At 40.2% G+C, this 26,579-nt stretch overlaps 1 protein-coding gene across 1 annotated transcript in view; it reads right to left on the reverse strand.

Moving 5' to 3' along the window:
• Positions 1-24,085, reverse strand: part of Btbd1 (BTB domain containing 1) — a 36,185-nt gene extending 12,100 nt beyond the window's left edge. Inside the window, exons 1-4 of the mRNA XM_031387194.1 lie at positions 23,564-24,085; positions 14,684-14,840; positions 12,778-12,883; positions 2,327-2,524 (exon numbers count right to left, since the gene is read on the reverse strand). Coding sequence (XP_031243054.1) covers positions 2,327-2,524; positions 12,778-12,883; positions 14,684-14,840; positions 23,564-23,988 — 886 coding nt within the window. The 5' untranslated portion in view covers positions 23,989-24,085. The remainder of the gene's footprint in view (positions 1-2,326; positions 2,525-12,777; positions 12,884-14,683; positions 14,841-23,563) is intronic.
• Positions 24,086-26,579: the final 2,494 nt, after the last annotated feature.

Genomic DNA, 26,579 nt, shown 5'->3' on the forward strand with positions numbered 1-26,579 from the left:
TTTAAAATCTCATAAGAAAGGATTTGTGTATTATCAATTAACCCACCAAAAGAATAGTAAAAAAATACTTAATTTCTCATTAAAATTGCTAACCTTCTTTTGCTTTTCACTAACAAGATAGTAAAAGAATGTTTAAGAAGCAAATAGAGAACAAAATACCAGAAATCACTTGGTTCCTCCAAAAGAAAAAGGATAAGAAACAGGAAATAGGGCAGTGGTGGCGTATGCCTTTAATCCCAGCACTTGGGAAGCAAACGCAGGCGGATCTCTGAGTTAGAGACCAGTCTGGTCTATAAGAGTGAGTTCCAAGACAGCCAGTGCTAGGCAGAGAAACCCTCGGAAAAAAACAAACAAACAAAAACAAAAAAAAGGAAATAAACAAACAAAATCCACCACAAAACCCACAGCTGAGTCAACATGTAGGAACATGCAGCAAGATGGTAAATCATATGTACCAAGAATTTTTAAATGTAATCAGATATACCAAGTCAAAGGCGATGTTTATAGAACTGGCTGCCTTAAAAAAATGCAGCTTACAAAAACATAACTGGCATACAAAGATAATGAAAACCTACTTAAAATGAGGAAAATAAAGAATATAACTCTGGAAGGATGGCTATAAGTAATAGCACCTGAGTGCTCTTCTAGAGACCCAGTTTGATTCCCAGTCCCCATGAGGACACCTCATGACTGCCCATGTCACCAGCTCCAAGGGGATCCTGCACTCTTATGCACATACCTCTTCTCAAACACATACAACTAAAAATAACAAAAATAAATCCTTAGAAAATATAGGATACAAAAAAGCTCTTCTAAAAAGGTTATAAAACTATATTAGTATCAAAGATGTAAAATAAGCTTTACTAAATTTAAAGTGGGATATAAAGTAAAGATAAAGAGATAAATCCAATAAAAGTAATATAAAATCTAATGTACCTAATAGAATCTTAAAGAAAACGATTTATGGAACCAAGTAGGAACATATTTTCAACCAAAACCAAACCCTTGAACCTATGTCTCCTAGTAACTGACAAAAGGAAACAGTAGAAAACGGTAGATATGTTAAAATGTTGAGCAGTGTTTTCCGAAAGTATTTTGTAGATACAAGATTTTTCTGTACTCAACAGTTTACTATACACTCACTTTATCATACATCAATATTTATTAAGATTGGCTGTGTTGGGACATAGAACAAGTCTCAACAAATTTCAGAGGACTAAAATGGTACAGAATAGGTGTTCTGAGCTGGGTGTTGGTGGCTCACACCTTTAATCCCAGCACTTGGGAGGCAGAGGCAGGCAATTTCTGAGTTCAAGGCCAGCCTGGTCTACAGAGTGAGTTCCTGGACAGCCAGGGCTACACAGAGAAACCCTGTCTCAAAAAAACCAAAAACCAAAAACAAACAAACAAACAAAAAATAGGTGTTTTGACTATCCAAGAATGAGAAGGAATTAAAATCTCAAATATTTGAAAATTAAAACATATACCTATAATCACATCTGATGAGGAAAAAAAAAAGAACTGTACTACAAAATTAGAACTGTTTTTGTTGCTATGGGTTAAACCTACTACCATGTAAATGCTGGGGAAGTACTCCAAGCTGTAAGATGAGAGAAACCCTTTCCTCCCCAAGTCCTTTTTGATCTTGGTCTTTAATCGCAGTGATAGAGAGCAAACTACAACCATAATGATCAAAAGTGTTAAGAGAAGAATGCTACATCAACAATCAGACTGAACTTAATTGTCTTAAATTTGATCTTCAATGTGGACTTAACCACTTTGGGAAAATGACAGGATAAACTAATGCTAAAATATTAATGCTCAACATAGTAGTTCTACTTATATATGCCCAATAGAAGCATTTACGTTGTATATCAAATGACATGTATATGAATTTTTATATGAAATAAAAAATTTTTAATTTTTATTATTTTATTCTCTATGTATGATCGTTTTATCTGCATCATGTACATTCCTGGTACCCAAAGTTCTGTCAGAAAATAAAGAATGTATCAGGACCTCTGCTTGTAAACTACTAGATAAGTGCTAGTTATACAGCAGAAACTGAAAATGAGATCTGTCTCATTTTAATCAGAAATTGAAACCATAAAGACCAAAAAGACTTGTACCTATAACCTTGGGCAAGGCACTTAATCTTCTCTAGTTTAATCTATAAAATGTAGATGTTATCTTGAACAGCTCTTTTGAGAATTAAATGAAATCACACACAAATATATTTATTATGTAGCTAGCACTCAGTAAGTCACAGCTTACTCTTACTCTTTGCTCTGGAAATAGTTTCAAATTCGTGAAGTTACAGCCTTACCTGCTGCAAATTCCTCAATTGTCATCAGTGGGAACCGGATTAAGGAGAGTGCTTTTCCTAGAACTTTCTGTTTGTTTCCAAATGTCACAGGCAGTTGTTGTCTCTGACACTCTGCTTCTGCCCAACGTACAATAGCTCCAAAAAGTCGACTTTCTCGGATACTCAGTGTGTCTCTTTCTAGAACTGCACAGAGTGTATCTACAGAAAAAATACAATAATAAAGAATGTTTTGTTCTTTAATAAAGTACTATTTACATTAAGTTTTTAAATCTCAGCCTAAACACATACACACACACACACACACACACACACACACCCCTACAGATTAGATACTTAAGACTATAAATACAAAGCAGGTGTGGATTAGCAACATCCTCTGCAACCCAGTAACAGGAAGTAACTAGGATAAAAACAATAAATTCTTTGTAAGAGAGTGTTGAAGAAAAAGAATAAAGACTAAGTTGAGACTTCTGCAAGGCACACACTGAATGAGCAGCATCTGCTGGGGGAGTGACCCACGCAGCACTGCAATAGTAGTGAGCTAGAGAAGAGACTTGATCAGGGGCTAGACACAGTCAATGGAGATATGGCCTGGGCAACAATGGCTATGGTGACAGAGGCAGAAGTGTAGCAGAGGAGCCTCATGCAGAGACTCCACCAGAGCCCTGAAGTGAATAGCCTGGAAGGAATCAGCCCCACCATGCCTGGGTGAGAGAAATAGAAGCCAGCAAGTGTGCTGCTGAACTTACTGCAGTCTCCTCGTGCAGGTAGGAAGAGATTATAGGACAGAGGTAATTGATCATGGGTGGCTAGGCCTTCCATACCCCCAGGGCCTCAATCACATGAAACTCTAAGCATGGAAAGAACTAATCCCACACACACCAGAGACAAGGGGTAACTAACTGGTGAGGTAGGAATGGAATTTCTGCAAGGCTGTTACTCTTCCCATATCTATTTAATAAGAGAATTTGAAGTTATAGCTAGAGCACTAAGAAAACTAAATAAAGATTCAGGGGATTCAAATTGGGAAAGAAGTCAAAGTATTGCTATTCACAGAAGATATGGTAGAATACATAAACGACCCCAAAAATTCTAGCAGGGAACTCCTATAGCTGATAAACTCCTTCAGCAAAGTGACTGGATGAAAATTAACTAAAAAAATAAAAACCAGTACTCTTATATACAAATGGCAAACTGAGAAAGAAATCAGGGAAATAACACCCTTCACAATAGCCACAAATAATATAAAATACCTTAGGGTAACTAACCAACAAGTGAAAGACCTGTGTAATAAAAACTTAAGTCTTTGAAGAAGGAAATTGAATTAGATACCAGAAGATGGAAAGATCTCCTATGCTCATGGACTGGTAGCATCAACGTAATAAAAATGGCCATCCTACCAAAAGCTACATACAGATTCAATTCAATCCCCACCAAAATTCCAATACTTTACAGACCTTGAAAGAACAATACTCAAATGTATATGGAAAGACAAAATAAAACAACAACAACAACAATAACAACAACAACAAATCCAGGCTAAAACAATCCTATATAATAAAAGTACATCCAGAGGTATTACAATCCCCGATTTTAAACTGTACTACTTACAAAGCTATAGTAATAAAAACCGCATGGGACTGGCATAAAAACAGACAGGTTGATCAATGGAATCAAATCAAAGACCCAGACATAAGTCCACACACCTATGGACACCTAATTTTTTTTTTAATACAGAAGCCAGAAAAATACAATGGAAAAAAAAAGCATTTTCAACAAACACTGCTTGTATAACTGGATATCACCAAATAAAGGAATGCAAATAGATCTACATCTATCACCCTGCACAAAACTCAAGTCCAAGCGTATTAAAGACCTCAGCATAAAACCAAACACCGAACCTGACAAAAGAGAAAATGAGGAAATAGCCTTGAATGTACTGCTATAGGAGACGACTTCCTGAAAAGAACACCAACAGCACAGACCCTAAGATCAAGATAATTAATACACGGGGCCTCATGAGACTGGAAAGCTTCTGTAAGGCAAAGGACACTCGCTGTCAATAGAGCAAAACAGCAGCCTACTGAATAGGAAAAGATCTTACCAACTCTATATCTAACAGTGGGCTAATATCCAAAATATATAAACAACTCAAGAAACTAAGCTGGGCAGTGGTGGCACACACCTTTAATCCCAGCACTTGGGAGGCAGAGACAGGCCGATTTCCAAGTTCGAGGCCAGCCAGGGCTACACAGAGAAACCCTGTCTCAAAAAAACAAATAAAAAAAGAAAGAGCGGTTTTGCCCAGCAGTGGTGGTGCACGCCTTTAATCCCAGCACTTGGGAGGCAGAGGCAGGCAGATTTCTCTAAGTTCGAGGCCAGCCTGGTCTACAGAGTGAGTTCCAGGACAGCCAGGACTACACAGAGAAACCCTGTCTCAGAAAACCAAAAAAAAAAAAAAAAAAAAAAAAAAAAAGAAACTAGATATCAACAAACTAAATAATCCAATTAAAAAATGAGGTACAGATCAAAACAGAATTCTCAACAGAGAAATCTCAAATAACTGAGAAACACTTTAAAAAATATTCAATATCTTTTGCCATTAGGGAAATGCAAATCAAAATAACATTGTGATTCTCTCTTACAGAGTAGCTAAGATCAAAAACACAAGTGATGGCTCATGTTGGCAAGGATATGGAACAAAGTTCATTGCTGGTGGGAGCACAAGCTTGTACAACCACTTTGGAAATCAATATAGCATTTTCTAAGAAAATCAGGAATCAATCTCCCTCAAGACCCACTTCTGGGCATAAACCCAAAGGATGCTCCATCCTATCAAAAAGACACTTGGTCAACTATGTTCATAACAGGTTTATTCGTAATAGACAGAAACTGGAAACAACTTATATGTCCCTGAACCAAAGAATGGATTAAAAAAGAAAAAAAAGGTGGTGCATTTACTCAATGGAGTATTACTCAGCTATTTAAAAAATGACATCATGGCCGTGAGATGGTGGTGCATGCAGTTAATCCCAGCACTTGGGAAGCAGAGGCAGGCAGATTTCTAAGTTCAAGGCTAGCCTGGTCTACAGAGTGAGTTCCAGGACAGCCAGGCCAGGGCTACACAGAGAAACCCTGTCTCGAAAAACAAAAAAAGAAAAAAAAAGAAAAAAGAAAAAAGCATCATGAATGAAATTTACAGGAAAATAAATGCAAATAGAAAAAAAAAATCATCCCGAGTGAGGTGATCTAGAACAAAAAAGACAAACATGTTATGTACTCACTTATAAGTGGATATTTGCTGTAAAGGATAACCATGCTACAATCCATAGACCCAGAGAATCTGAGTAACAAGGAGGGCACTAGGAGGTAGGGTGGGAGAGACATAGACGTACACACAGATACACACGCAAGATCTTTCCAGGAAGGAGAACTAGAATAGACTTCTTGGGTGGACTGGGGACAGGTGAGAATGGAAACAGGAGGGAATCAGGTGGAGTTGGGAATGCAGGGAGACAATACTGGAAGAGATGACTGGAATTGGGGTCATTTCAGGAGCCAGGTAGAAACCTTATGCAATGGAATGACTCCTAGTAAGGGAAGTTGGAGCCTGAACCAGCCATCTTCTGTAACCAGTGGAGGGATTAGCACAGCAACCCAAAAATAAAACCTCCAACCTACTTTGTCATGCCTGCATGATGTGCTGAGACTAAAGCCTAGCATAAGCATATTTTAAAAAGACCAGTGCCGGGCAGTGGTGGCACACGCCTTTAATCCCAGCACTTGGGGGGCAGAGGCAGGCGGATTTCTGAGTTCGAAGCCAGCCTGGTTTACAGAGTGAGTTCCAGGACAGCCAAGGCTACACAGAGAAATCTTGTCTTGGGAAAAAAAAAAAAAAAAGACCAGCAACTTATAGGAGCAGATGCAGAGTCCCCTGGTCATTAGCTCCATTAGGTGGAACTCAGGGAGTCCTTCAGAGGATGAGGAGGATCAGAGGAACCAGAGGGGTCAGGGATACCTCAAGAACCACAAAATTAATTGACTGGGAACTCAAGTGCGCAAGAGATCAGGAAGCCTTTAAGGGTCTGACCTAGGTCATGTGCATATACACTGTGTGTTCTTGTGGGATTCCTAACAGTGGCAATGGTGGCAATCTCTGATTCTTCCAGATGCCTTTGGGACCATTTTCCTCCTGGGCTGCCTTGTCCAGCCTTTACGTGAGATTATGTGCCTGGTCTTATCATAGCTTGTTATGCCATATTTTGTTGATGTCCCAAAGAGGCCTGCTCTTCTGAGGGGAGATAAAGGGGAAGAAGGAACTGGGGAAAAGGGGAGGTGGGGACAAAGACTGAGAGGAGGGGACGGAGGGAGAAATGCAGTCAGGATGGAATATATAAGAGAATAAATAAAAAGGAATTTAAAAAAAAGGAAGAAGAAAAGAAAAGAAAAAAGGAATTCTGCAAAGAAACTAAGTAGAAATTCTGGAAATAAGTTAACTAAATGAAAAACATTGTGGAAACTATCTTCGGAAGACAAGAAAATATCAAGAATGGAGGTCCGGGTAGACCTGACATATAAAAAGAAAAAAAGTAAGTATGAGCAAAGCTTCCAAGAACTCTAGGATATATTCAACAGAATGTAAGCAAGCCAGCGATATGATGCAACATAAAACCAGACTTACAACACAAATCACATCATTATCCCAACAGACATAGAAACAGTATTTCCAGTTCAAGAGCCCTTCATGATAAAAGTCCTGAAGAAAGCAGAAGAAACGTTCTTCAACATAATAAAAGCTATATATGATAAGCCTGTAGCCAACATTATACCAAGTTGGAAAAAACTAAGAGCTATTTCCTATACACTCTGGGTTGAAACTAGGGTGCCAACTATCCCCACTCTTATTCAATATAGGGCTCAAAGTCTATAGAAAAAAAAGGAATCAAAGAAAGAAAAGAAGAAGTCTAAATTATTCCTATTCTCTGATAAGGACATGATCCTGTACTTAAAAGGCCCTCAAGACTCCATCAGAAAATTCTCAGGCTGAAAAACTTTTCACAAATTGGATGATTAGATTACCAACATTTAAAAAAAAAAATCAGTAGCTTTTCTTTTACACTGTGTGTGCACATGTACCATAGCACATGTGTGGGGAAAGACGATGACTTAAGGACATCAGGTCCGTCTTTCCACCACACAGGTCTTGCTGACTTTACTAAAGTCATCTCACTGGCCCATTAGTAGCTTTTCTATACATGAAAAATGAACATGTCAAGATAGAAATGAGAAAAGATATCTCATTCACAATAGCTGTTTAGAAAATAAATGAAAACTTTAAAAAAAAAAACTAAAGGAAAAAAAGACACAAGAAAATGGTATTTCCATGATCAAAGATAGGCAGAATTGATAGTATAAAAACATGACTGGAAATAATCTATATATTCAGTACAATCTCCATCAAAACTACAATGATATTCTTCATAGAACTAGCACAACAACTCTAAAACGCTGATGGAAGCACAAAAGTCCTCATATTAGTCAAAGTGATCCTGAGTAGAAAGAGTCACGCTGGAGGATCACATCAGAGCCAGCATGGCTCAGAACCAGACACATGGGCCAAATGAACAGAATAAAACAAATGTGATATATACACACACTACAATTCTAGTTACCTGTAAAAAAAATCATATTTGCAGGAAAATGGATGAGACTGGAAATCACCTTAAATGAAACAAATTGGATCAAAATGCCCAATACAGTACTCTCTTAATGTGAGCCTAAATTTTCTGGGCATGCATGTGTATAACCAGCAATGGGATCATGGAGTGGTTAACAACAGACCTTAGAGGGCAGGAGAAAAGAGAGGGTAATGGAATGTATGTGCCATGGAAGCAGAAGAGGGCTTGCTGGGGGAAGAATGGAGAGCAGCAAGGAGTAGGGAGTAGGTTTTAGTGGGACGGGAGAAAGGAGAGGCTACCATAATAACACCCAGTACTTTGTATTAGCCAACTAATAAAAATTATTGGCTTTTTCTTTAAAATACTAAAGACACTAAAGGAATTAAATATATATACACACATATATATATGACTCTGTCAAAAATAAATAAAAGGTATTCTTTTTGTTGTTTTGTTTTGTTTTTTTGTTTTGCTTTTTTATCTGAGACAGGGTTTCTCTGTACAGCTCTGGAACTCACTCTGTAGACCAGGCTGGCCTCAAACTCAGAAATCTGTCTATCTCTGCCTCCTAAGTGCTGGGATTAAAGGCGTGTGCCCTTTAATTCCAGCACTTTAAAACCATATTCTGCAGTCTATACATTCACACTAAAAGTCAAATATGTGCTTATCAATGAGGGTAACATTGATACTAGTCCTTACAACGAAGTAGGGCTTCAATAATACATTAAAAATTGGTTAAGTTAAAATGTCTTTAAAAAGTTACATCTAGTTACTATTTCTTGTGCAGGTGGTGCGGGTGGTGTACAAGTGGAAATACAGGACACACAGGACAAAACAGTGGGAGCGCTTGAGTTCTGGGCTGGAATGGGGCACAATCCACTTTTCCTCATCCCAGCAGTCCCCAGGATTTGTTTTTTAACATGACTTTTTTTAATTTTCATTTTCTTTGAGCAAATTAGTTCGAACTACAGCTCTATGTAGCTTTTCACAATTCAATTAAGTGAAGATTAACATACTTTATTATTTGTTGGATTAAATATACACAATGAGGGGCTAGAGAGATGGCTCAGAGGTTACGAGTGCTAGCTGCTCTTCCAGAGGATCTGGGTTCAATTTCCAGCAACCACATGGTAACTAACAACTGTCTAACTCTAGTCCCAGGGGATCTGACACCCTCACACAGACATATATGCAAGCAAAATACCAATGCATATAAAATAAAATTAGATAAATTTTAAAAATATACAGTGAGAATAGCATAGTGGCTAACTCCTACGATCCCAGCCTCCACAGGCTGAAGCAGGAGAATCATCACAAGTTCAAGGCCAGGCTGGACTACAGAGTGAGACCCTATCTCAAAAAATGAACAAACAATATTTTATCTCTTTAATGGAAAACAGACCTCTTATCTAATTCAGTAATAACTTTGAGTTTAAAATAAACTTAAATCCTGGAGTATGATATATACCACATCACTCTGCTCTTGATACAGTACAATTTTTTTTTTAATTTTGTGTGTATGTTTGTATGTATGCACATATCACAGGTGGGAGCCAGAGGACACCTTACAGAAGCTGGTTCTCTGCTTCTACTATGTGGGTCCTGGGGCTCCAACTCCTGATATCAGGCTTTACAGCAAGCACCTTTACCTGCTGAGCTATCTTGCTGGCCTAAATTCATTTTGTTATATCCATGTTAAAGGGATTCTTTCTCCTAAAGCAAAAAAGCTCAAACATCTCTTTTCCTCTAGAACACATGCTCAGACCCTAGAGAAGGGAAAAAACCTCCCTATCCTCTTAGCTACTACACTTTCCCTGGAATTCCCAAATTCAGTAAGTACACGGGAGGCAAATCGGCCTATAGTGTGGGAATAGGGAGGGGGACACACAGGTCCTACTGACAGGTTTCTATTGGCCTAAGATGATAAAAACACAACAGATTATGAGTCATAAACATAATACAACACTGGGTGTTAAACAGATCAGCAAATCTACTCAGCTAAGCACCCACACTTTAAGATTCCCAGGCTCTTAGATTTCATCCCAGGGATAAAAAAATCTAAAAGCTATTTATAAAACAGTTACCACATGTAAAGCACTCAGAAGCAGGTAGTGTGATCTCACGATTAGATGAAAAACAATGGAGCATTTGACAGGTAACAAGAAACAATTAAGATTAAACAATGCTTCATTAATAGCTCAACACTGTACTAGTCCTTGCCCTTCAGTAAAACACAATGTATACATTCTTCCCAAGGCACTGAGCAATGAGCAGGTAAACTGACAATGGAATGTTATATTAGCTATAAAAGAGAAGTACAATCCAGGTCTGGAAAAGGGTAAGGTGTCAGTTCTTACACAACTCATGGCAGTGATAGAAGCAGAGTTAAGGTAGATTCTAAAAGGACCATCCTGGCTTCCTGACTGAAAACTACACACATGCAGAGAAACAGCATTTTATCACAGCTAGTCAGGACAGTAACTCAACATGTACTATTTGTCTTCTGTGCTACAAATACAGTGGTAAACAAGACAAAGCCCCTGCCTTCAAGGAGCAGATAGTCTAGAAGAGGAAAGCAGACAACCAACACTTAAGAAAAGATAAATACCTAGTTAAGACTCTCAAATAGCAATAAATATGAGAAAAATAAACCAGAGTAAAGGAACAGGGATTTTATTTAGTTATTAAGTAGGTCTGAGATAGTCTATCTCAAGTCTCAGTTAACCTGTGAGCTGAGTAATTAAAAACACGTAGCCAGAACCGGGCAGTGGTGGCACACACCGTTAGTCCCAGTGCTTGGGAGGCAGAGGCAGGCAGATTTCTGAGTTTGAGGCCAGCCTGATTACAGAATGAGTCTCAGGACAGCCAGGGCTACACAGAGAAACTCTGCCTCGAAAAACCAGGGGGGGAAAAAAAAGCAGGGAGCCATATAAAGATTCAAGGGAAAAGGAGTCCAGTCACAATGAGCAACAAATATAAAGGCCTGAAAGATAATGACCCCTGTCGGGTGTAACAGAGAGCTGTTAGTTACAATTATGTTCTCTCTCCTCTTAGGAAGTAACTAGTCTGTACATCCTAACTTGCAGTGAAATCAGTTGGATCATGTGATTGAATTCTGGACAATGAAATAAGGGTGCTATTTCTTTTAGACCCAAGTGTTTTATAACATGTGGATATTTTCCCTCCCATCTGCTAGCAAGATACAGGCAGTAATCAGGCCTGAGAGCTACCTGCTGAGGACACTCTCTCTGGACCATTTACATGAACATAAAATGACCTTGTTTTGTGTTTGAGCCAGACAGCACTTTGGGATTTGTTACTATAGCTATGCCTAATCTCTCATCTTGTAGGATTTATGAAAAGTATGAACTATATTATTCCTGGAGTGGAAACAGAAGTAATACAATCTGATTTTTTCAGTTACAAACATCATTCTAAGGCAGTCCACTGAGAGAGAACGCTGGCTTATATGGTAGCAGCAGATAAAAAAATGATCATTTGTAGGATTTGTTTTCCAAGTGCAGTCATGGGTACCTACTGGTGAGACTGCATGTGGGGCTAATGAAAAAGAATAAATTCTGAGGTTTAAGCTTGAGCACTCAGGCCTAAAAATAAATATATTTTAAAACATTTCCTGTTGCAAATGAGAGGAATACAAAGATTTTAGAGCATCAGACTTCTTGGTGAAGACTAAAAACAGCCAGAAAGGAACTGATGAATTCTAACACAGGGAAGGAAATTAACATTTCCCTTTTGACTATTTTGTATGGAATGCCTTTTTGAAAAAATGAAGCAGCCTGGCAGTGGTGGCGCACACCTTTAATCCCAGCACTTGGGAGGCAGAGGCAGGCAGACTTCTGAGTTCGAGGCTAACCTGGTCTACAGAGTGAGTAGACAACCAGGGCTACACAGAGAAACCCTGTCTCAAAAAACCAAACAAAAGATGAAGCAGACAACCCAAGAGTTTCATTCCAAATGAGAAGGACTGATGACACCCAATTCCAGTTCACCATAAAAAGATAAAGCTATGGAAATTGGCTATCTCCTCTCCTGCACACCAAATCCTAAGCCTATCAATTTCCTGGTCCTCTCCCATCTGGAACCATCAACCAGCTCTTCTCTGCTGCATGCTTCATGTGATTCCTCTGTCTCTAATGCCTAATGCTGTGCTTTTAACTACTTAAGGATCTTGTTTCTTGTGGTGCTGGGTCTCATGCATGTCAGGCAAGCAATCTATGACTAAGCCATATCCCCAGTCCAAGCACTATCTATTCCTAAAGACTCTTATCAGAACCTCTTCTGTCATAATTTTCCTAACACAACACCAATTTAAGGTAATGTCTCTAATTTTTTTGTAGTTATCAAGTAATCATTTTCCACAGATCTGACACCTACTTAGAATGGCTAAAGTTACCATTTATATGCTAGCTAATCTACTACCATGCTAAATTCTAATGTTCACGTATTTTGTTCCTTGGCATCTCTAACTAGCAGTTACTTAACAAGACAAATCACATTTTACTCTTCTTTTTATTTGCTCTAGGACCCTAGGACAATCCCATGAAGATGGCAAACAATCTTAGTTACTTGGTACTTTTTGGGACACACTGAAGTAGTGAGGATTTTCAAGAGCACTTTCACTAACATGAAAGAAATACAACTCCTTAAGGAGGTAGACCTTCAACTGGTTGGAGAAAACACTAATTTACACATAGTTTTCCAACAAAATAGTGCTGTCTTCAAATGTAAACATGTTGATCACTAGGAACTCACCTATGTCAATATCAGTAAACCCTTCAGCGCTTATTGCATCCACTGTGCTTTTGTCTATGGTGTCCAGGCAAAGACTAGCCAGCTGGGGTTCATCGAACAACCGCGCCTGTACAAACAACAGTCATCTCACTTTCAGTTATTTTTCCTCAGACTGTACACATTCAACGTTGATATTGTATACTGTTGCAACTGCTAATTATGCAGAATACTGAGAATGACAAATGGAAGGCTAAAGATACTAACGTCTCACAATATCAACAATCTTGTTCATTTTACTTTCATATGAATAGACATTACAGCCTATTTTTTTATATATTACTTAGTTTGATTCTTAACAGACTCTCTAGATTAGGTAAAGCACATCAAACAGTTCAGTGGTGTACACTTATTTGTTTAAGATCTAGTTAGATATGCTGCAGTCTAGTACTTAAAGCTTTAGTCTTACCATCACTGCTAACTAGTATACAACTGTAATGAATAAAAGATATGTTTTTTTTTTAAACATTTCCTGTAGTGATAGAAGCTGTATAAGAATTTTAGAACTCCAGGCACCCAACTAATTAACTACATTAGAAATTAGACCCATAAGCTGACATGACTGATAGGTCTCACTTAATTTTGAGTAAAATTCTCTTCTTAAAGATTTATTTATTTTTATGAGTGTTTTACATGCATGTATGTATGTGTACTGTGTGTGTGCTTGGTACCTGTAAAAAACAAATAAAGCATTGGATCCCCTCAAATGGAGTTACAAAAGATTGAGACACCATTTAGGTGCTAGAAATGGACTGTAGGTCCTCTATGCGAAAAGCAAATGCTCTTTAGGTGCTGAGCCATCTCTTTAGCCACAGTAAAGTTAATTTTAAAGGATTCAATAGTTGAGTTTGTGTGTGTGTGCACATATGTACAGTACATGTGAGCATGTGGGGGGGGGTATATGCCCAATCGTGTGCATACAGAGGCCAGAGGAGGATGTCCAGTGCTTTCCTCTATCACTGTTCACCATAATTTTTTTTGAAACTGGGTCTCTGAACCTGAAGCTCATCAGCTGAGCTAGACTGTCACCATCTTTGTCCATCAATGCTGATGTGATACTTTTATGTGAATGTTAAGAGATCTGAATACATGTCCTCTTGATTTTATTACAAACACTCCAATGAGTCATTTCTCCAACCCAGATTCAGCAGTTCACATGCAACTGAACAAATGTTCTCCTTGGATTACACATTGGACTTGTTTATATTAATTTGCTTTGCCAATCTAATTTTAGCTTTAAATAATAAAGTATTAATATTATTATGTGATTTTCCCATAAAATATGGAATTAAGGAACACATAGACATCATACATATCTCCAGATTACATATCTAAAAATTACCTACTGTATCTGTTCCTTCTTTCCCTCCATACAAACCTGTTTTATAGGGAGAGCAAATATATTTTGGGGGGTAAGCCAGGAAAGTTAAGTTGCATATATTATGGACTTTTAAATTTCCTACAAATGAGGATAGTCTCACATAACTTTAGTAATTTGGTAAATACAAAATTAATATAATATTAGTTTGCTGTCTGATTTCAGATTTGTAGCTTTCATGTGGTCCTATTTTTGTAACATTTTTACTTCTAGTACAGGATTCTAGTCTATAACCAGAATTCACTCATTCTTAAAGAAATTTAGTTCATTTTTATAAAGTGAAAATCTATCAAGCAGATTTTTTTTTTTTTTAAGACAGGGTTTCTCTGTGTAGTTCTGGCTGTCTTGGAACTCGCTATGTAGACATGGCTAGTCTCAATCTCATAGAAATTGGCCTGCCTCTGCCTCCAAGTGCTGGGTCTAAAAGTGTGTGCTGTGCCTGCCCAGCTTAGGTTCAATTTTTCAGCTACTATTTTACCTATATTTACTTACCTGAGTAAGCAACATAAAGGCATTATCTGCCCTAAGATGTTTGGTGAGAAACTCTACACAATGTGCTTCCAAGGCAGGGACTGCATATTTCTTAGCAGTATAAAGAGTGGTCATAACGGTTTCTGGACCAATTTGAACTTCATCTGAATACAAAAATCTGAAAAGCAATTGGAAATTTTAAATAGACAATCAGCATTGTTTTAGACAAGCAATCCATCAGAATTAAACTTTAATGAGCAAACAAACAAAAGAAGAAGAAAAAAAAAGAACCCTGAACTTTGCATCAGTGTTAGAAGCACCTGCAGAGACATCTGATTCTTATTCCTCAGAGGTACAAAGTATCTCCATTTTCAGTAGGGTAAGTGGTGCTCAAAAGACAGGCATACAAACACGTGTTCCTAAGCCAAACTTTGGGCTCCTTGTAGCACCCCACAGCTGCTTACAAGAACAGCTAATGTCTCCCTCATCAAAGGACCTTCACTTGAGTAAATCTACAGTTAGCAAACGTCACATCTCCAAATATTAAAAGATTCATTTATGCCAGGCAGTGGTGGCCCATGCCTTTAATCCCAGCACTTGGGAGGCAGAGGCAGGCAGATTTCTGAGTTCCAGGCTAGCCTGGTTTACAGAGTGAGTTCCAGGACAGTCAAGGCTACACAGAGAAACCCTGTCTCGAAAAACCAAAAAATAAAATAAAATAAAAAATTAATTTATTTCTTGGTATCGGAACCTTCTTTAAAATCTTTCATAGCCATTCTAGAATCAGCACAATGACCACAAATTAGAGTGCTTTAGAGGAATAAAATAATTTAATAATCCAGTTGACCTGTATCCATAGGTTCCATATCCAGGTTCCATTATCAGTGGACTCAACCAAATGTCTACCAACGATACAAGTAAGGGAAAAAAGATAAAGAAATTGTGCGGGTTTGAACCAGTGCTATTACTTATTTGGTATGTGGTTTTAAGCATATTATCATGGTGTGACTCTCCAGAGATGAAAATAACAGAATCTATTTGTAATGCTGTAGTGAGAATGAACACAAGTTAAAGCATAAAGCATTTTCAGTAGAGCCCAACAAAAATTAACCTGAGTAAACGTTAGTTGCTTACTAATATATGATCTACTTTTCTTTAATAAAAAAAGTTTCCTTTTGTATTTTGGAATATTTCCTTTTCTGCAGCTTTGTCTGTTTGGTTGGTTGTTTTTTGGAACAGGGTTACTCTGTTTAAAACAGGGTTTTTAGACCAGGCTGGGATTAAAGGAGTGCACCACAACTGGCAGAGTATTTCTTGTCCTTTGCTTATAGCCTTTCTTTTCTGCCCAGCAATCACATTTAAATTTCTAAAAAACCCCTGCCTTGTCCTTGATTATTCCTTTTTTTTTCCCTTCACAACTTTATGCCTTAGTTTTACGGATACAAACCCTCTTCTCATTTCCAAGATGCATAGTAGAAACTTTAACTCTTTTCCCTCAAATTGAAATTCATATGCTCTGTTTGTCTGTCATTCACATTCTGATTTTCTGTGTGTCAAGTGGTCACTATCTCCAAGTCCAGTAATTAGTAGCTGGTCTATTTCCAGGTAAAAAAGATATTGAAAAAGCAAAGGCTAGGTTGTGAGTTCTGGGTATGGGTATGTGGAAGCTGCTGACCAGCACCTTGCCTTGATTTCAAGGACCCCACCTCTCATTATGAGAGCTTTATCCAGAGGTTCCAAAATCATACCAGCAGTTCTATTTGTTGCCAGGCAGTTTGCTTAGATGTACACAGGGACCTTCAGCTGTCACCAGACCTTGGCTGGTAGACAGTCTTTACAACCTCACGGAGGCTTTACATAAATCTGTGTCTTAAGCATTAGGCTTTTTTCTTGCCTTCTTTACTACCAACTTGTAGGCGGTTTCTACCAGACGAGTTCCTGGCTCCACCAGGCTCCTTCAGGCACACTCATTTTATCCACACAGCTTCTAAGTACATTGTATATTTTCTATACATTGGCCATTCTAAACCCTCTCCTTTTCTTCTAACAGGCATATTGTCTTTCATATTTATTAATAATCATTTAATTAAGAGAGATGGAAGACAAGGACACAAAGCTGAAGTACATGGTTCTATATGAATCTATGTTTGGGAGCTCCAATTTAGGCTGGCATAAAACATCTGTGAAGACATTCTAGGTACAAAAAAGAATTGTTTTAGATTATTCTGCATGTGATCCTTCATATTCAAACTGAATTTAATAAAAATTCTACTTTAGTAATAACCTTTAGCTTCTATCAAGGAACACAATCATTCTTATAGTAAAGAATCATCTGTGTTAAAGCCATTGCTTGCAGACATTGTTCTTTATTATAATTCCTTCTCTATACAGGCAAACCAACTGGGACATTCAGTTTCATTATTGCTCTCAGTGTTAAGAGTTCAGATCCCCTAAGTAGTTTGTTTTTAAGTCTAAAGACACCATACAAGCAAGTTTCCTTTTTTACATTTGTTGCTAAGACAATTACAAAGGAAAACTGTGGCTTGATCCTTGTATTAACCTTACTTAGTGCTATTTTAGTTTTTATCCTTAGGCTTCTTGTGAGATACTTTAAATTATTTTTGAGAATGCAAGTTAAAAGTAAATACTGGATTATAAAAAATTTTAAAAAGAATTTTCCCCCTATAGTACTAGACAAAGTATGGACACATTTAAGTTTTAATGAGTACACATGTTAACACACTAGGTAAAAGTCTCTAAGTAACATTAATGTGGTGGGGGTGTATTTTAATTTTTTTCTATTTCTTTCTTCCTTTCTTTGTTTTTTGTTTTTGTTGTTTGCTTTTGAGATAAGGTTTCTCTGTGTTGCCCTGGCTGTCTTGGAACTCTCTCTGTAGACCAGGCTAGCCTTGAACTCAGAAATTTACCTGTCTCTGCTACCTAAGTGCTGGGATTAAAGGCATGTACCACCACTACCACCCGGCTGGTATTCTTATTTCTAATAAGAAAACTTACTAAAAATCTAAGAATCATCTTGCTCATATTTTATCAGTAGGATTTCTTTCTATTCAAAGATCTATGCATTTATAAAATACTATGTATACATGGCTGAGTGAGTTTTTGTACCACTTGCATGCAAAAGCCTGCAAAGGCCAGAAGAGTCTTAGATTCCCTGGAACTGATCTGTCTGTCCTGTGGGTGCTAGGAACAAAATCTTATTGCCTACAAGAGCAGTAAATACTCTTAGTCACTGAACTATCTCTCTAGCCCCCAATTTAGAATTTTATATTAAGAAAAACTAAGAAAGATACAACTAAAATGTAAGCATGATATTTCCACAATTCTTTGCACTTGAATTTCAACTATCAGTCTGCGTGAATGACATCACAGTATGCGTGTAGGTAAACTCCTCTGTGGGACTGGCGCTCCCCTTTCACCTACATGTGCTCAGCTCAGACTGCCAGGCTTGCACAGCAGGCACCAGAGCATAGGCACAACTCTTTGTATTCTCAAGAGACAACTGAAGTTCTCAGACATAACCTTTAAGGACAGGAACATAAAACACAGAGAAATGATGTCAAAGTATATCTGTTTCCTTATCTCCACCCCAAAGATGGTCTCCAACAAGATAAGATCTAAGCCTATATTTAATACAATTTAAGGAATTTTTAAGATAGGGTCTTCTGCAACTGTCTCAGGCTTTGACTTTCTGATCCTCAAACCTCCACCTCCCAAATGCTGGGGTGGCACCCGTGAGCCTCCACACCTGGCTAACTAAAACAATGTTATGCACATGTGTTCTTGTGTGGGTGAGTATATGTGGTGGGTGGGTGTGGTGGTCAACATCTGGAATAACATCCATCTCCTCTGAAGGCAGAGTCTCAGTGGCCTGGAACTCACTAATTACACCAAGCAGGCCAGGGAGCCCCAGGGTTCCTCCTGAATTAGCCTTCCCAGCACTGGGATTCAAGTACATGCCTACCACATATGGCATTTTGAGGCAGGCTCTGGAAACGAAATTCAGGCCTCATGTTCCTCCAGCCCTGAATTATTTTTGAAAGGATAGAGTGAAAACCTCTGATTAGAAAAAAAGGTTGGCGTCAGGGTGGGGGTGGAGAATCCTATCTAAAGAGCTTTGTTTACCAATGATCCATTTTATTCAAAAACATTTTTGAGGGACTATGTATATCATTAGGCAGAGCTACAAAAACTGTAAGGTAGATTTGTCCATAGTAAGTTTACATGAATGCTTAAAAAGTAATGCCAAAAGAACAGAAGTATCAGCCAGACACTAAGATACAATAACCACTTAAGAAATCCACATTATGTCATGCTTTCCAATATTAATGCTGTTATATAGATCTTTGCTGGCTTACATGATTCCCATTCACCATTAATCAGCAAAATGCAGCAGCACAAACACAAAGTTTAGTCTATACTTTAAGAACACCTGGAAGCTCCTATTTTTGTTCAAGAAATCAAGCTTGCTGAAATGACCTCAAACTACTTGAAAATCATCCAGAATCTGAGTCAAACCCTCCATATGACCACAGCCGTAGATGTTATCTGAAATCAATCCCTGAAACCTTAAGATATGCCACACAATTGGGTGATCCCATCAACCCACACAGCTCTAAAGATAATGAAACGACTGTTTAAAACCACCAGTTGTTGGAATGGTTTATTCTAGGGTAACATGTAACCAAAACATGCTGAGAGATTAGATGAGCTAGGGTACAAATTTGCCTTTCGGGTAAGGGAACAGTGATTTAATCAAAAAGTAAAGCCCAAAATTACTACCTGAAGTATAATAATTACTGTCTTTTAGATAGAGGCTATACAGTTAGAAGAGGCCTTGGAAGGCAGGCATTAAAATAAGAAAAATGTCACCAGTAATTAGGTGGGACACTGAATAGATAGAGGAAAGGGGCAAGGTGGTATCACAATGGCCTCTAACAGCTGTAAAGCAATAAACTTCATCCATCAGACAAGTTCCCAAATGACTGGGAGAGAAACTGCAGAGTGCTGGAGTGAGAGCTGCCAATGACAGGAGACAGCCAAGGCCAAAGACAGCAGCTCAGCTAAACAAACAAACCTAGAGAACACACAATACTCCAGTGTGGTCAAAAACTGAGAGATCTGCCCCAAAGAGGACCACCAAAACTACAACCTGAAATCGAGGTTAGAAGCCCCTCTTCCCCAAGCCCCCAAGGAATCCTGAGAGAGAGCGAATGCATTAGTGTTGTCCCGCCCTGGGATATCAACAGCTTGCATCTCATCATACCATCAGGAATACACTTCACTTTACCCAACCCTCAGTACCATGTAACAGCTAATCATGTTCCACAGCTGACAAGGTTTTCCACTCTCATTTCCCAAATATTCTCTGACTTTACTTCCAGGATGTCCGGCTCCTGCTTCCCTTCTCTGACAGCTGCCTGTTTTGCTTCATGCTCCCTTTAGATGTTTAGGAACATCTCTATGCACTGTAAGATCTCAGTTCACCCTGTACCTTTCACAATTCACTTCTTTCCCAAGTTAATTTTATTCGGTTAAATCATTTAAATACCATTCATTCTTTTCTTTAATATTTCTTTATTTATTATATGTAAGTACACTGTAGCTGTCTTCAGATGCACCAGAAGAGGGTGTCTGATCTCATTACAGATGGTCGTGAGCCACCATGTGGTTGCTGGGATTCAAACTCAAGACCTTCGGAAGAGCAGCTAGTGCTCTTAACCGCTGAGCCACCTCTCCAGCCCAATACCATTCATTCTTAACTTCCTCTGATTCCACCTTCAAAATCTGACCACTTACCATATCCACCCCTCCCTGCAGCTCATCAGCATCTCTTATCTAAGTAGAGCACAACAAACCCTCTTAATTTATCACCAGTTCCCAAGTTACTCCCGGTCTAATCTCTAAATAACTGGCAGATGAGGATTTTAAATATAAATAGGATCACAGCACACCACTGAAAACCCTCTATATCTTCTCTCAAGCCTTCCTCAGTCTCTCAAATCCCAGTCTGGCCATTCTTTTTTTTTATCATTATCACCTATTACTTTCTTTTTATCTACTCAAACCAACTTAGTTTACTCTCTTAGCTTCTCTTGACAGAAGAGATTAAGGCCTAAAACATGCCCCGGCCCCTTAGAAAGCTTTCTGTGTCATTTCCTTCCAAACACGGTCAGGTCAGCTCTGACAGTGTCCTAGTCCCCTTGTGTAATTCCTCACTTTGTGAGGGTGTGTGTGTGTGGGGGGGGGGGGGGTCCTTGTCCACTGCTGAATCCTACACTGAAAAATAAGCTGCACAGGGAGACACAGTGTAGGCCAAAAGAACAAGAACATCATTTATAAGTGAGAGTGCTTTAAGTGAGCAGATTATTAAAGAGTTTAAAACCTAAGTTCAGAAGCCTGTAAGTAATGTTAATTTAGGTTGTAAAAACAATAAAAATCTGCCCCAGCTACCTCACTCTTCCAGTTTAGCAAGCTCCACCACTTGTTGTCACACAATGTTTTAAAGATAACCAATGCCTAAGTAAAACTTAGTCTAGACACGCAGTTCAGAATAGAAAAATGACCAGAACCTATCAGGAAAATAATTTACTTGAGAGAGAGAGAGAAATCAAATGGCACAGTATATTTCAAGGGCGCCAAAATTAACCTATTTCCTATTAAAACTGATTAGCACAATCAATGAAAATACAAATAAAAAACAAAGGATGAAATAGCCCCTTCCATAATTTTATTCCAGCCCTATCAATAAAAGAGTGCCTAATAGTTTAGCTCCATGGTTCTCAAGTTTAGCCAGTGTAAATTTCACTTAGGAAAAGTATTAAAAATGCTTAAAGGTTTCACCTCCAAATATGATACCAGGAGACATCTACTAATTTCGTATCCCAGTGGATCATGATACAGGTGGCAAAAGAACCATTTTGTTGTATTTTTTCCTGCATGTGTGTGGAGGCAGGTACACAGCAGCACACATAGAGAGGTCAGAGGACAACTTGCAGGAGTAAGTTCTCCTCTTTCATTACTTGGCCACAGGTACCTCATGTCTTCCTTTGGGCTTGGCAACAGGAGCCTTTACCCACTTAGCCACCTCTCTGGCCTATCATTTTAAGGAAGGCTTCTAAACTACATAGTTTAAGCAAGCTTTATCCAGTCTTCCTGGTCAACTTCAAAATCCAAATGACTCAAATACTAGCCTGTAGGCTGCAAACCTAGTCCCATAAGTACAAGGGAATTAAATGCTAGAAAATCTGAGGACAAAGAGAGAAAGGGGTACCATCGGCTTTCCAGTTCAACACAACTCGGCACACTGGTGTTTCCTTCTATCCTGTCTCCAGGTATATAAATTTGTTCCATTATTTTTCAGTTGTTACTATGGTGCATGAATTTCAAAATGCTAACTTGGACATGGCCTGAAATATTACCCGATTTTCATAAACTTCACAGTGAATGCATTATATTCCATCAAGTAGACCTATGATTGTTATTGAATTATTTATTCCCTTGGCTCAACTTCTTTCTACATTATTGTGAAGAATGCTATAGATACTTTTTTTTCAATAATTTAATGTTTTCTAAGTGTAGAAAAGAAATCTAAGGCATCCAAGTATTTTTCAAAGGCTTTTTATGATAATCTTTGTCAGAAAGTGTTCCTACAGTCATCTTTTAAATGTTTTGGTGGGTCAGCACTCGGGGGTGAGAAGTTCGCTGAGTTTGAAGCCAGTTTGGAATACATATCATGCCCCAAATCGGCCAAGTCTAAATAATGAGCCACGGTCCAAGAAAATAAAAGCCAAAACCCAAATCTCCGCCCCTAAATGGTGGGGCTCAAGAAAAGGAGAAAGCTCTTTACTGTTTTAATTTGCATTTCCTCATTTACCAATGAGGTCAAACATTCTTTAGCTGTGTTTTTTCTTTTCTATTACATCTTGTCCTTTATCCATTTATTAACAAGAACTTAACATATTTCTTGTGTGAACTTTGTATTTCGCTCCATATGCATCTTCTTGATGAAGCTGTGAGCCTTTGAGGACTCTTGTGTTCCACTGACTTGCCTGTTTACGTCAGAAATACTCAAAACTCTGCTGTCTTAAAAACAATAGTATACTCAAGCAGCCAAAACCATCTTCAGATAATGGAGCACACATGATTCTCTGGGAACTGGCTCGATTACCTTGGACAAGTTACTTTTCTGGGCCTCGGTCCCATTTGTAAAACTGGGGTAAAACAACACGATGTGCCTCCCTAACAGGACTGCTGGGATTAAAAACTAACAACGCCAAAACACTACTCCCTTCCATTAAAGAAAACTAATCAGCTATCAACCTCCTACCCTCAGAGCATCAGAAAGCAAATCCTCAACACACCAGTAGCTGTGTTTTAGAATACAATAAAATGTCACCTTGTCTGCAGAAACTTGAAGAGGGTCAGGCCGATACCTGCTATGGCTATTATTCTCCAGAGCCTTGACAACTAACCGTGAAGAACCTGAAAACACCAGTCCTCTAAGACCCTTCATCTACCCCGTCCTGTAAACAAACAAACAAACAAAAAATCGAATCCTGCAAGCGGGCAATCAGGCCAGCCTGCCTCGTCTTCCCCACTCTGCCTCCTTTTCTGCCCACTTGATTCCGAAGCCCCAGCGACATTTCCGCTACTGGAACGTGACAGCACCCTTCAACCGCAAAGCGCCCGCCGCCGCCGGGATGGCAACGCCGGCTTTTACTCTAACCACTGGCCGAGCTTCTCGAGCGTCGCCTGCCGGGCAGGAACCGAGGGAGGCCGACACGCCTGGGCCCAAGGTCACCCGGGGAGTCGGCGCAGGCCCGGCCGGGTGCCGCCTCCCTCCAGGCCGCCGGCCACCGGCTCCGCGCGCCCGCCGCTCACCTCAGCAGCGCCAGGAAGGCGGCGGGCTCCACGTCCGGCAGCTCGATCTCGGCCGACGTCGTGGCCATGCCGCCGTTGAACATGGCGTCGAAGACCGCGCTGCCGGCCGCCAGGACGAAGCGGTGGGCGGGGATGCGCTGCGGGCCCCCGGCGGCCGCCGCGCCCCGGCCCTTGCCGAGCACGAAACGCACATCGCTCAGCAGCTCCGAGTTGAAGAGGAAGGCGAAGCGCTCCTTCAGCGACGCCTTGGTGGCCTGCCAGTTGTACAGCGGCTCCCGCTGCAGCGGCAACAGCGGCCCGAGAGCGGACGGCGAGGGAGCCGGCGGCGGTGGCGGAGGCGGCGGCGGCGGCGGGGCCGGAGGACCCGGCTCCGCCTCAGCCCCGGCCGCGGGCTCCCCAGCCGCGGCTGACCCGAGCGAGGCCATCCTCCCGCTGCGCGGCTCCGCTTAGGCTACGAGCACCCGGCGCGCCGCCGCCATGGTCGAGCCGCCCTGAGGCCGGCGCCGCCCCCCTGCCTTCCGGGAAAGGCGCTTCCGGCCGCGTGCCCCCGCCCTCCCCACAGGCTCCCCCGGCTTCCACCCGCTTCATCCTGCCTCTTGCTCTTTGCGGGGACCCGAGGACGCCGCCTCCTCACACACTCCTGGTGGACGAGCTGGAAGTGGAAGGACCTCGAGGGCATGGCAAAGGAGTCTGTGGAGGAGAGACGCCCTGATGTACTAAAGGCGGGATGGTGGCCCTGTCACAGTCCTGATAGCTGCGTCATCCCTGGGAAAACCCGAGCAGGCTAGGAAGCTCACTGATCTCTCTCTCCAGGTCTGCAGTCCTCACCCCTTCCGACTGTCGAGGCTCCGCTACGCCCTGTGAGAGCGTTCCCCCTCCGTTTCCATCCTTGTGGTTGAGGCCCTTCCTGCTCCACTCTCTCCTAGGCCTTGTTTTCGGATCCAAGGCAGAACAAACCACCCTGTAAGCCCTAGGGATTGAGCTGGGGATTGGCACATCCCTGCCATCCCAGTAGAATGGAAGATTGAGGCAGGAACATCACTGCAGCTGGGAACCCAGCCTGGGCAGCAAATGAAGACCCACCCCCACCCACCCCCCACCCCCGTCTTAACTCCTTTCCCCGTCTTTTGAGCTCGTGTTCCTATGTGGTTGTCATTATGTGGGAGTCTTTCTTGAACCCTGCAGCAATAAATAGATCCTAAGATTAGGCAGTTGTTATAGACAGGAAAACCCAGAAAATGATTCTTTACTACATGAGAATAATTGGGGAGAAAAAAATCCTTCCGGCTTACAAATGTCAAGTAATCTAAGAGTCCCAACGCTTCGACTTTATAGTGGGATTGGAAACGAAATTTAAGCTGATTCTCTGGAAACAGAAGCAAGATACCAGAACTTCCCCCCCCCCCCATATTTTAATCTCTATATTTAGGGATATTAAAAAATAATCTCAGCTGGGCGGTGGTGGCACACGCCTTTGATCCCAGCACTTGGGAGGCAGAGGCAGGCAGATTTCTGAGTTCGAGGCCAGCCTGGTCTACAGAGTGAGTTCCAGGATAACCAGAGCTACACAGAGAAACCCTGTCTTGAAAAACAAAAAACAAAACAAAACAAAACAAAAAAATCTGAAAAAGCTCTACTATTAATTTTGAAATGTATACAATTCAATTATCTGTTATGGGACTTTAAAATAGAGTTGCAGTTGACACCGAGCCTGATGACCTGAGTTTAATCCCAAGGACCTACATGGTGGAGGGAGAGAACTAACTCCTGCAAGTTATCCTTTGACCTCTAGATGTCCACTGTGACATGTACACCCATCCCATAAATATGGAATTGTAATTTTAAAAACATAGCTAGGTATGATGATGCATACTTTTGAACCTATGCCACAGGGGCTTACTTAGCTCTGTGAATTCCAGGTCAGCCAGTGAGACCCGGTTTCAAAAATAACTAACTAAATAAAAATAGCCTACAAGGCCAGAAAGATGGCTTAGCAGGTAAAAGTACTTTCTGCTAAGACTAAAGAACTGAACTTCATCCTGGGAGAGACTGACAGGTTGTGCTCTGAACTCCACAAGCACACTGTGGTACTCCAGGATATGTACATATCTACAGATACACAAAAATGAGTATAAAAAAAAAAAAACTACAACGAGGGCAGGGCACAGTGGTCTATGCCTATAATCCTAGAATTAGGGAGGCAGAGGCAAGCAGCTCTCTGTGAGTTCCAGGCTAACCTGGTATACAAAGCTAGTTCCTAGTCAGCCAAGGCTACAGAGTGAGACCTTGTCTCAAAACCAACCAACCAACAACAACAAAAAATCCCCAAACTAATTCCTGTCAGGTCCAAAGTCCTGCTTCCTCCAAAGTAGCAGTGCTGGTAGCATTGTCCTAAACAAGGATTTTGGGTAAATAGGGGATGGATTGTTTGTCTGGTAAACAAACCTAAAGGTTTCTATTTACTTTAAAAGAATAGCCAATCTTTTAAAGTAGTTGCTGTTTGCCAAGAATCTCCCTTCCAGGGACCTGCTGGGTACATGCTCACATACAAACTCAGCTTTAATTCTAGCAGGGAGGCAGAGGCAGGCAGGTCTCTGAGTCCTAGGCCAGCCTTATCTATGGAGCCAGTTCCAGGACAGCTGGTGCTACACAGAGAAACTTTGTCCTGAAAAAAACAAAAATATTAACAAATTAAAATCCTCCAGGAACCTTTCTTAACCTTTCCCCAAAGGTCAGCTACCTCAGACAAGCGCACCTAGTTTGAGATCAACCCAGAAAACCTCTATCAGCTCAGATTTCCCCACCCCATGACTGTCCCATAAAAGTCACTTGCTTTTTCCACCACTTTGCTCTTCTCTCTGCCCTGCATTCCCCTTGGTAGATTCTCTCAGTCACTGTTTATATCTCTATTACTATTTTTTAATTGTAATTGTAAAAAAAAAAGTCTTTAAACAATTTTCTTTTATAGAAATACATAGACTTACGGGTTTAGCAACAATGTTATGGGTAGCATACC

This window comes from Mastomys coucha, unplaced genomic scaffold, assembly GCF_008632895.1.
Source record: "Mastomys coucha isolate ucsf_1 unplaced genomic scaffold, UCSF_Mcou_1 pScaffold21, whole genome shotgun sequence".
NCBI lineage: Eukaryota > Metazoa > Chordata > Mammalia > Rodentia > Muridae > Mastomys > Mastomys coucha.